Genomic DNA, 12805 nt, shown 5'->3' on the forward strand with positions numbered 1-12805 from the left:
ATCACATTTTAACTCCGGGAATATGTTGACATTGAATAGTAAAGTTTTGTTTAACGGACAGCCAAGTAAGTGTTCTCATTAACTTCATAATGTCTAGCACTTTAGATCTTCCTTTGTTAAATATTTTAACGACGGCTTTATTGTCACAGTGGAACATGATACGTTTCTAATTCCATAAGTGCCCCAATAATAAAGATGCAACAACAATCGGGTACAGTTCTCTAAAAGCCATGGACATGTCTGAATCGAGTGAAGTTGATAGTTCAGAAGGCCAAGTACTACTAAACCATTTACCGTGAAAAAACCCTCTGAAACCAAAGTTAGAAGCCGCATCTGTGTACAGTTCAATGTCATTAGCTAAAGTTATATGTTCGTCATAAAAGAAAGTAACTCTATTCCAGCCTTTTAGGAAATTTCGCCACATGATTAAGTCAGTTCTACAGTCTTTTGATAATGATATATAGTGATGCAGTTTATTAACTTTAGTAGATAACTTAATGAGATAACTGACAAACGATCTACCCGGACAAATAATTCTGGCCGCAAAATTAAAATGTCCTAACAGTTGTAATAATTCTCTTTTCGTTACCGATTTTTTATGCAGAAAACTGTCAATAAAATTTGAAATTCTTTCTACCTTTTCATTAGGTAATCTTGCTTCAAAACTTACAGTGTCTAGTATGATTCCTAGATACTCGATAGTACAAGTGGGACCTACAGTCTTTTTAGCTCACCTGGCCCGAATGGCCAAGTGAGCTTTTCTCATCACTTTGCGTCCGGCATCCGTCGACGTCGTCCGTCGTTAGCTTTTACAAAAATCTTCTCCTCTCATGGCTAAAAATAGAACATAGGGATAAAATGTAGATTTTGGCTTATAACTCTGAAACCAAAGCATTTAGAGCAAATCTGACCTGAAAAAAATTGTTTATCAGGTGAAGATCTATCTGCCCTGAAAATTTCAGACGAATCGGACAACTGGTTGTTGGGTTGCTGCCCCTGAATTGACAATTTTAAGGAAATTATACCGTTTTTTGGCTATTATCTTGAATATTATTCTAGATAGAGATACACTGTAAACAGCAATAATGTTCAACAAAGTAAAATCTACAAATAAGGTAATATGACTAAAATTGTCAGTTGACCCTTTAAGGAGTTATTGCCCTTTATAGTAATTTTTTACCAATTTTTCGTATTTTTTTCTAATCTTTTACAAAAATCTTCTCCTCTTAAACTACTGGTCAAAATTCAACCATACTTGGCCATAATTGTCATTGAGGTATCTAGTTTGAAAAATGTGTGCGGTGACCCTGACACCAAACCAAGATGGCCGCCATGGCTAAAAATAGAACATAGGGGTAAATTGTAGATTTTGGCTTATAACTCTGAAACCAAAGCCTTAAGAGCAATTCAGACATGGGGGTTAAATTGTTTTTCAAGTCAAGATCTATCTGCCCTGAAATTTTTAAATCAATCCGACAACTGGTTGTTGGGTTGCTGCCCCTGAATTGGAAATCTTTAAGGAAATTTTGCTGTTTTTGATTATTATCTTGAATATTATTATAGATAGAGATAAACTGTAAACAGCAATAATGTTCAGCAAAGTAAGATCAACAAACAAGTCAACATGACCAAAAAGGTCAGTTGACCCCTTAAGGAGTTATTGCTCTTTATAGTCAATTTTTAATAATTTTGTAAATTTTTGTAAATTTTAACAAAATATTTTCCTCTGTAACTAATGGGTCAAGTTCATTATAAATTGAGATAATTTTAAGAAGCAAGAATGTTCAGTAAAGTAAGATCTACAAACACATCACCATCACCAAAACACAATTTTGTCATGAATCTTTCAGTGTCCTTTGTTTAATATGCACAAAGACCAAGGTGAGCGACACAGGCTCTTAAGAGCCTCTAGTTCTTAGAAATCGGAATATTTAGACGATTGAATATAAGCGTTATTAGCGCCATTGTTCTAAATCCGCAAGAGTCCGGTGGTTGAATAGTGAGAAATCATCTAGGAGATGAAGTATAACTGGTATGCCGTAATTTTCCTTTGCTATCCAAAAAATAGCCTGTGATAGATTGTCAAAGATGCAAGGGGAGCTGCGAGAACCAAAACAAAGTCTTACATAATGATAATAATTGTTTTTCTATTTCATGCATTATAAGTGATGCTGGTCTTTACGGATTCCTAGCTGTTTGAATGCATCGGTCATATCGGTTTTGCTTAGAATTGTTTGCTTTCCGAAATGCTTGATGGCCCTTATTGCGTCATCTATGTTTACATAAGATAGCAAACATACCTCCTTATCTATAAGACTATTGATGCTTTCATGTGTTCCATGTTCGTGTGGTAAAGATAGATCAAGGATAAGACGTTTTTTGCCAGAATATTTGCCTTCTGCAATCCCAATATGAATAACACGGTAAGTTTCGAAAGGTGGACTACTAAACGGACTTTTAACATATTCTTTATCTATTTCTTGTTTTAAAAGCATATCAACACTTTCGGGGTCTCTGATGGCAGAAAGTAAATTCTTACATTCAAACGTAGGTAAATCGAGTATAGATACTAATATATCAAAACCGAAACGTATACCATTCAGAAGATACATAACAAAATGTTTATCTGGGTGTTCTTTAAGTTCGTATTCAAGTCTATTTACGTTTATAGGTGACATATCTAGTCAGATGTTAGCCTTTGGCATTTCTTTTTGTGACGCTTTAGATAAGTTGGATGATTTATCTAATTTTGCAGTTTCATTGTTTGACCTTGGTTGTTTTGTCTTTTGTTTGGCTAAACTACAAGTTTTCATGCCATGCCCGCTTGACCCACATTGACTACATGCGTGCATGAATTTACATTCTCCTCTATAGCAAGTGCCGTAATTGAAGTTATTGCAGAGTTCTGCCTCTGCAATATTAGAAACCGGTCTGCCCCTCTTATCTGTGTTACGAATATTTGCAGCCCCTTGGGATAAAGTTGGGTTGCCGTGTTTTGCTTTTTCACAGAATTTTGATGTGTGGTCAAATTCCCCGCAGTGAGCACATGCTCTGCTTTGAACATAATGAGTAACAAGGTTCAACAATTAGTCATCGACCTTTGACCACTTGATAAAAATATTGTGTTCAACTATGGCAGCAGCTGCTTTAGCAGAAAACATCTTGTGATATGTATAGAAACATGGGCCGTAATTTTGTGATATTTCGTTTATGTCAGCTTCATATTGTTCCAATTCTACTTTTTTTTTTAGGGAAAGCTTTCCCCATATTATTACGGTATTTCCGGAAAGCCCTATTAAACTCTTCTATTGAAAGATTGTGGTCCAATCTTACGTCTTTCTTACTCGAAAGCTCAACGGTAAACCCCCTTGACTGCATAGTTTGGTTTTGAGGTATATCATATTTTGGTGCCAATAATGTAGCCAGGTTAATGTCCCTACCTTCTATTATCTGCTTTTTGATGGAAGGTGCAACGAAATCCATCTTCGGTAGATCTTCAGCGTAGTATACTTTTCCTGTCGATGTAGCCTCGGCAGCGGAATCTGTTTGTCGGCTATTAGAACATCTTATGGCAGATTCTAGTGTAGGTGTTGTTGCTTCCTTATTGGTAACATTTGAAGTTTTTAACATGAGCTTAGCGCTATTTGAAAGAGTATCTGTTGCTGAGGTAAAGGCTGTCGCAGATTCCCTGAAGAGTACCTCACTGTTTAGATTAGGTGTGTTACCTGGCGTATGAATACGCGTATCATTTACGACAGGAAGCGTTGACGGGTGATATAATCCTACTTCTTGATCATTCGTATTTGTAGAGTTTTGCAACTCATTAACGGGAGGCTGATTAGATGTTTCAGGAATTGTTATAGACGGAGTTTTTGGTTTATTAGCCAAATACAACTAACGAAGCATTTCTACCTTCCACGTTGCATTGACCCCGACACCCATCTCTTTTAATTTTTCCAGATATGTTTCTTTTGGCCAATTACTACTATTATCAATGTTTTGCCTACGTGGCCTCTTTCTACCAATCATATTGTTTTAGTTGATGTACTTACGTGCGATTAAAAGCAATAGATGTGTAGAAATTTTTCCTCTGTATCACGTTATAAATACAAATAAATAAATACAAATATTTTATTAGCACAAACTCATCAACAATAAATGGTTAAGGCTCATGGTATATGAATTACATAGTTGGTCAAACATAATAAGTATTGCAAATAATGACTATATTAATATGTAATATTATAATTATAAACAATGATTATGAATTAGACATATTGACAATTTTATAGAGTTTGTTCTGCTTTACGCAGGTTCAAACTGTCTGAGATGAAAGAGGAAGTCAATTTTTAGGATTGTGTATGAATTATTATTTAATAAAAAGATTATATTATTTTCATGTTTTTGAAACTTTGTAGGATCAACGATTATATTTGAAACTTTATGGTAAAATATGGTCCTTTTAGTTGAGTATTTTTCACAATGTAAAAGAAAATGTTTTTCATTTTCAATTTGACCAGAATTACATACAGAGCAGTATCTCTCATTTCTGGGAATATTTAGATGTCTCCCTCTTTCAATCATCAGTATATGAACGCTTATACGGATCTTACATATTGTAGCTCTGTCACTTCTGTTTTTCAATATATCAACATAGGGTGGTCTTCTGCCCATTATGTAGACACTCTTGAAAAAGTCTAACTTTTTGGATTCAAATATATTTGCATTTTGGACTTGCAAACATTGGTCATTAATTCTTTGTTTAATAGAATTTAAATTACCTTTAACATAATTAAAGTTATTGATGATATAAGACATTCCAAGTTCATTCAAAAGACTCTTGACCTTTATGACCCAAGGGTTTGAATCTACAGATTTAGTGAATATATCATATGCCAAATATTACAGACTAGGGGAATAGCTCTGGTAGCATGGATGGAGACGATTATATTCGGACACATAAAAACACATCTGCCTCTATTTTCTACATTTTAATCAGACAAAGATTGACGTCACAAACATAAATACAAGATACTGGCAAAAGGGGAACAACTCTCTCTTTCACACAGAAACATAATCCGACTATACATACTGATACATAACATCCCGCCCACAAAACAAAAATTTACTAAATTTTTACAATGGTCAATATGTTTATGTGTAAAAAAAAAAATACAATTAATAATAATTTCCAAAATTAAAAGTTCACATGAATAAAGTTAATCTCTCGACACTCTAGTAACCATTTTAAAACAAACGTATCAACGCTGCAAACCCGAAAGTCTGGCATCTCGGACTCCTCCCTCGGATGACTTTATGCACGCATCACTTCCACACAACAATTACAGTGATACACACATATTAATGGCATTTCCTACTAGACAAACATATATCATTATAAATAGCTGAATACAAATTTGATAACATCATCAGAGACCTTAAACTCTTAAATTTAATATTTATGATAAATATCACACCGCTAAATGATAAACACATTCACATTAGCTTAATTTCAAAATAAACAAATAACGTAGATCAAAAGTATCTGGATTCCTAAAATCAACATAGTTAAAAATAAAATGTTCTCGTACAGAATAAATTCATCAGCTTTTCTTTAAAAAAAAAAAGTCTTCTTGGAAATCTTCGAAACCATGGCGATACAGTTATCACCAAAACCAGTACAGTTAATATAATTACGTTTTTAAAAGACGGAGTCAAATAAAGGTTACGGCGGAATGAACACAACAGCAATACAGTCAACATATTACGCAATACACATCACACGTGTAGAAGGTTTCAACGGATAAATCTGGGTCAACAGTAAAAATGGTTCTTTTGGTGAAATCGAAAGTTTAGACTATGCATGGCGATACAGTTATCACCGATACAAATTGAATAATGTCAAATGAAAATAGCATATATATTAACAGGATCCAAATGTTACGAAAATCAAATAATGTATACTGCAATGAGATAATTCTCACGTACGTTCTGGATGAAAACGGAATACATGTAGACATCCACTAATAATTCACAAAGACAGTACGTACACGAGACGAGACATGGTCTGTTCTTCTTTCAAAAATCCATTTAAATTTTGGTATCATAATAAAAGTTCAGGTATAAATTTTTAAAAACAATAAAAAGTTATCAGCATCATGGCGGAATAACAGGATCCATCAGGAACAATCGGTCAACTTTTTAAGCAAAAATATCCAAAATCGAATGAAAAATTAAAACTCCAAAATATGTATAAATCATTATCAAATCATCGTTTCGGGTCCCCACCATATTACAGACTAGGGGAATAGCTCAGGTAGCATGGATGGAGACGATTATATTCGGACACATAAAAACACATCTGCTTCCATTTTCTACATTTTAATCAGACAAAGATTGACGTCACAAACATAAATACAAGATACTTGCAAAAGGGGAACAACTCTCTCTTTCACACAGAAACATAATCCGACCAATTCTATTAAGTTCGGCTCGACATCCATCATTAGATGCCTTACAGTGAACCCCTAATATGTCTTTGATAAATTTAACATGAAGTTTTTCAAATGGATCAGAGTCTTTAAAATGTGAATCCACCCCCAAATTTCACTACGATATGTAAGAATGGGAGTAACTAAACAATCAAACAATTTTTCAAGAAGTCTACATGGGTTGTTGAGACCTATAGTTTTTTTTTATGCCCCACCTACGATAGTAGAGGGGCATTATGTTTTCTGGTCTGTGGCTCCGTTCGTTCGTTCGTTCGTCCGTCCGTCCGTCTGTTCGTTCGTTCGTCCGTCCCGCTTCAGGTTAAAGTTTTTGGTCGAGGTAGTTTTTGATGAAGTTGAAGTCCAATCAACTTGAAACTTAGTATATATGTTCCTTATTATGTGATCTGTCTAATTTTAATGTCAAATTAGAGTTCTGACCCCAATTTCACGGTCCACTGAACATAGAAAATGATAGTGCGAGTGGGGCATCCGTGTACTGGGGACACATTCTTGTTATCTTATAATATGCCTTCCTGGCATTTTCCATTAGAGTATTCACAGCAAGGCAAAAATTGCCATTATACTTTATAAATAACTTTCTCAGGTTTCGAAAGTTCACCAATAGTTCATGAAATGTGTGTATAAAACTGTTTGTAATTAAAACAACACATTAATGTTCAGATAAATCCTTATTGATATGGAATGTCACTTTAGAATCGGATTTTATATCAGCACCCGCTTGGTATATACGAATTAGTTGATTAATTGTGTTTAAAATATTAACAAAAAGAATAGCGATGCCTTCAACGTAAACAAAGAGAATTTATAAATAGTTTTCACGTGCTAAAAATAATTCAATATAGATAATGCAATGTGGAATGGAAAGGGGCAAATCGTGTGTTGTATAAACCTGAATTATATTCATAATTCTCATATTATGAACACTTGTTATGTTGTAAAATACTTATGAAAGTGAATTAAATGTAAATGTTGCTTTAAATGAACTGTAGTGTTTTGTCAAAACTTCTAGAGTTGTTGAAAAACAGTGCATTATATGTGTTATATATGATCTGCTGTGCCTTTTATGTGTCTTTTCTATATTTTATATTAACTGTAGCTGCTTCTATGTGTATTGTAATGAATAAGAACTTACCAGAGCTTATATATTTTATTGAGGTCAAGGTCATAGGTTAATTGGACGTTCTAGATTTTGACCTTTTGCTTCAAATTCATTTCTATACACCATAAAGCCATATGACTCTGTGCTTAAGGTTACAAACAAAATGACTTTTAAAAAAGGAAACCGGAAGTGACCTTTGTAAACCGGAAGTAGCTCTTTTTAAACTTATTCCATTAAAAGTATATAGAAACCATATATTTTTGGAATCAGCTAAGAATTACATTTCATTTGACACTGGAAACTACATTTTAAACCGAATTCTAATATTTTCATATCAAAATAAATTGTAAGGAGTGGAAAGACCTTCAATTGTTCTCTGAACAATTGGTTTTTAATTATATTGGGTATTTCTTCCTGAGTTTTTTTAGTTCTGTTTTCTTTCAAAGGTTTACTATTTAAGTGGTCCTACCAGTTGCATATATAATAAAAGAAGTAAAACATGTGGAAAAAATTAATTGTTGAAAGTGAAAGTAGTGATTTTGCCAAAATGAAAGAAATTAGCCTTCGACATTTATTCTAGATTCAAATCCTTCCATTGGCATGTTAATATTGCTCTCAAAAGAAAAAATAAAGATGGATTGTCCTGGGACAAGCATTATTTATTAGAATAATAATTGTCTATAAGCAGTTCAATTTGTTTCATATTTGACTCGGTGCAATTTTTGTTTAATTCAATTTAACTTTCACAAAGAAATGCAATGGGAAGAAAAATTGTGGTCTGAGGCCTGTACTGCTATTAAACAATCCAAGATGGTGGTATGCAGTGAATCTACCTTAAACAATTAGTTTTTATACGCCCGTTTACGGGACGCATTATGGTATACCGTTGTTCGTCTGTCCGTCCGTCGTCAACATGTCGGACATTAACTCAAAAACGCTTTCACCAATTTGAATGAAACTTTGGTGAATTGTTTATATTTATTGACGTGAGCTCCCTTTCGTTTTTTATAAATTTTAGATTTTACGTTTCCGAGTTTTTGGGGTTTTATTCATTACAAAAAGGGGGATTTTCCAGTTTTCGGACAATAACTCAAAAATACTTTCACCAATTTGCGAGAAACTTTGGTGAATTGTTTATATATATTGACATGAGCTCCTGTTCGATTTTTATAAATTTTAGATTTTACGTATTCGAGTTATGGGGTTTTATTCATTACAAAAAGGGGGATTTTCGAACAATAACTCAAAAATGCTTTGTTTTTCCTGAAATTTTGAGGAATTTTTTATATCTATTGACGTAAGCTCACTTTTAATTTATATAAATTTCAATTAGATTTTAAGTTTTCTAGTTATGGGGTTAAATTAATTAAAAAAGACAAATAGCGGGGGATTTTCCAGTTTTCGGACAATAACTCAAAAATGGTTTGCAGTTTTCATGAAAACTTTGGTAAATAGTTTATATCTATTGTTGAAAGCTCCCATTTGAATCTTTAAAGATAACCTCCCATTTTTTTTTTTTATTAATGTCTGATATAACATTGAGAAGTTATTGAACTTTATTCTTTGAAAACACGACGGGCGTATCATGCGCTCATGGTGCAGCTGTTTATTAATTTTAATTTGCTTTCAATATAACTGTAAGGTACAATTCGTTATTTTGTATTTTTGCTTTTTGTTTTCTAATTCATATTTTTTAATTGTTTGCTTCTAATTTTGTTGTTTGGTAACTGTCTTATTAATAGTAACCCTACATAGCTTTTTATTCATATTTTTTATGTATTGTATATTTTTGATTTTAGGAGCCAACAAAAGCTAAGAGCATGGATTGAAAATAACGGTGGATCACTTAAAGAGAAAAGACTCATGAACTGTATTCAACTTTGGATATGTTATAAAATTGGCAAAATAATAGGATGTCTTTAGAGATGACTATTGTTGGTTATTCAAGTTTTATCCTTTAAATAAGAAAATAGTAGTGTATTATGGCGTAAAAGCAATTTTCGAACATTTTCATCTCTTGCCTTCTGTTTCAATGTCTTCCAGGATGTCATGTTACACCAGTCACTTTTAACAAATTATTTTATAGATGTTTTACAGTAAGACCCATGAACTAATGATATTTATAGCTGTAATTCAGAAGACCATCTTTTTCATAAATAGAGAGAAAACATTGTACATTTAAACAAAGTCAATACAAATTGGCCTGTGTGCTTGCCTTTTTTTTTATAGAGGGAAAAGATATCTTCAAAGCATTAAATTCAAAAGATAGGTATTGTTTGCTGAACCTAAAAACGCAGTTCTCACATATTCAAGTAAATTTGGTCTTACTTGTACAGATAAGGGAGAATCTGACTTTAAAATTTAAGTTGGATCTGCATTTAAATCTGACTTGAAGAAGTGGACTGACTGACAGAAAAATACAATGACTTCATGTTATTGTAATATCAAGTCATTATCTAAATGATTTTTTACAGGTAATGTATTAAGACACTATATAATGGTCTTGGTATTATCTTAATTTTCGCTGATGAGGGCATTTATTTTGTATCAAGAAATTTAGTCGTATTGCAAAGATAACTTTAATTGTTTAAAACTGTACAAGTGTACTAACTTATGTATGACAGAGAATGTTAACTGTTTTAAAATTATCATGGTAAAGTGTTTGTTTTACAAACAGATGCAATAAGTGTGGAAATCAATTGAAATTTGGTTTAGATACTACTTTTAAAACCAAGATTTTGTACATCATCCATTTTCATATATATTTCACATCAATAAGATGGAGAATGCTTTTTTTTTTTTAGTTTATTTGTTTGTCAGATATTATATAGAATACTTATATTCTCCACCTTATATATATGTGAAGTGATCATTATTTGATTTCTTTGCCTAATTGAAGTATTGGAATACCCCCCCCCCCCCTTTTCCAACATCCATGTACATGCAGGTAAGGGTGCATGACCACAGTTCTACAATGCTGGTATATTTTTAGGATTCTAAGTTGCCCATAATCATACTAACTCGGTAAAGAGATGCATCTAGTAAATTCTGACAACCTAACACAAATTAAGTTATTCTGACCTACTTTTAACCTTTTATTTACATAATTTAAGATTTCCATTAGAGTTCAGATCTCAGATCTACAAAAACTCAAATCATATAACTTGACATAATGACCCATGTTAAGATGTATAGCTCTCTACAAAATGAATGTCTTTCTGAAATATTTTTTTACAATGTATTGTCTTCTTTTAAGTTTTGATTAAGAGCTCAGACATCAGGTACAAAATTACCTTAATTCATATTGATTGTTGAAAGGGTGCTTCTCGTGAGTTTTGCAGCATCCAAAAAATAGTAACTCACTCTGACCTTTTTTATGCTTTCAATGACTTTTATTAAGTTTTACATGACTTTCAGTGTCACATTCGTACATTTGTACTTAGAATGGAATGCTTTGTAATGCTTATGTCTTACATAATCGTCCAATAACGTCATTTACACCGATTGACTTCGGATAACTCATTCATAAAAGCATATGACGTGCGAGTATTTCAGAATAGCCCAAACAAATCATGATGTTGTCTATTAGCTGACATGCAATATATTCATATTTTACCACTGGTGTGTACTCAAAGCGTTTGAAGAACATCATATTAGAATTTACATTATAAGAGTTGATATCAATTTGATAAAGTTTGAAACAGATTTTTGAAAGCAATATACTTCAATTGGGGTACCACATTGAGGCTTCAAACGGTGACATTATGGAGTATAGGGGAGGTCGTCAAAATGTGTCATTATAGATAAAAGGATAGGGGGCATCATATTGGAGGAAAGGGTTAACATAATCTAAGTTCATTTGTCTCTTATTTTGTTATATCAATTTGATTCTTTTTTTTTATTGAAGTTATTTGTACTTATTGATCAATTTTTTTGTTTTGTTATTATACGACCGCAAATTTTGAAAAAATTTTCGTCGTATATTGCTATCACGTTGGCGTCGGCGTCGTCGTCGTCGTCGTCGTCGTCGTCGTCGTCGTCGTCGTCGTCGTCGTCGTCCGGCGTCCGAATACTTTTAGTTTTCGCACTCTAACTTTAGTAAAAGTGAATGGAAATCTATGAAATTTTAACACAAGGTTTATGACCACAAAAGGAAGGTTGGTATTGATTTTGGGAGTTTTGGTCCCAACATTTTAGGAATTAGGGGCCAAAAAGGGCCCAAATAAGCATTTTCTTGGTTTTCGCACTATAACTTTAGTTTAAGTTAATAGAAATCTATGAAATTTTGACACAAGGTTTATAACCACAAAAGAACGGTTGGGATTGATTTTGGGAGTTTTGGTCTCAACAGTTTAGGAATTAGGGGCCAAAAAAGGGCCCAAATAAGCATTATTCTTGGTTTTCACACAATAACATTAGTTTAAGTAAATAGAAATCAATGAAATTTAAACACAATGTTAATGACTACAAAAGGAAGGTTGGTATTGATTTTGGGAGTTTAGGTCCCAACAGTTTAGGAATTAGGGGCCAAAAAGGGACCCAAATAAGCATTTTTCTTGGTTTTCGCACCATAACGTTAGTATAAGTAAATAGAAATCTATGAAATTTAAACACAAGGTTTATGACCATAAAAGAAAGGTTGGGTTTGATTTTGGGAGTTTTGGTCCCAACATATTAAGGGGCCCAAAGGGTCCAAAATTAAACTTTTGTTTGATGTCATCAAAATTGAATAATTGGGGTTCTTTGATATGCTGAATCTAACTGTCATGACTGTGTATGTAGATTCTTAACTTTTGGTCCCGTTTTCAAATTGGTCTACATTAAGGTCCAAAGGGTCCAAAATTAAACTTAGTTTGATTTTGACAAAAAATGAATCAGTTAGGTTCTTTGATATGCTGAATCTAAAAATGTACTTAGATTCTTGATTATTGGCCCAGTTTTCAAGTTGGTCCAAATCGGGGTCCAAAATTAAACTTTGTTTGATTTCATCAAAAATTGAATAAATGGGGTTCTTTGATATACCAAATCTAACTGTGTATGTAGATTCTTCATTTTTGGTCCTGTTTTCAAATTGGTCTACACTAAAGTCCAAAGGGTTCAAAATTAAACTTAGTCTGATTTTAACAAAAATTGAAATCTTGAAGTTCTTTGATATGCTGAATCCAAAAATGTACTTAGATTTTTTATTATGGGC

At 32.9% G+C, this 12805-nt stretch overlaps 1 protein-coding gene across 1 annotated transcript in view; it reads left to right on the forward strand.

Moving 5' to 3' along the window:
• The window catches only part of LOC143062176 (uncharacterized), a 45841-nt gene extending 35597 nt beyond the window's left edge, over positions 1 to 10244 (forward strand). Inside the window, exon 5 of the mRNA XM_076233969.1 lies at positions 9411 to 10244. Coding sequence (XP_076090084.1) covers positions 9411 to 9440 — 30 coding nt within the window. The 3' untranslated portion in view covers positions 9441 to 10244. The remainder of the gene's footprint in view (positions 1 to 9410) is intronic.
• The last annotated feature ends 2561 nt before the right edge of the window (positions 10245 to 12805 follow it).

Source organism: Mytilus galloprovincialis, chromosome 2 (assembly GCF_965363235.1).
Source record: "Mytilus galloprovincialis chromosome 2, xbMytGall1.hap1.1, whole genome shotgun sequence".
Classification (NCBI taxonomy): Eukaryota; Metazoa; Mollusca; class Bivalvia; order Mytilida; family Mytilidae; genus Mytilus; species Mytilus galloprovincialis.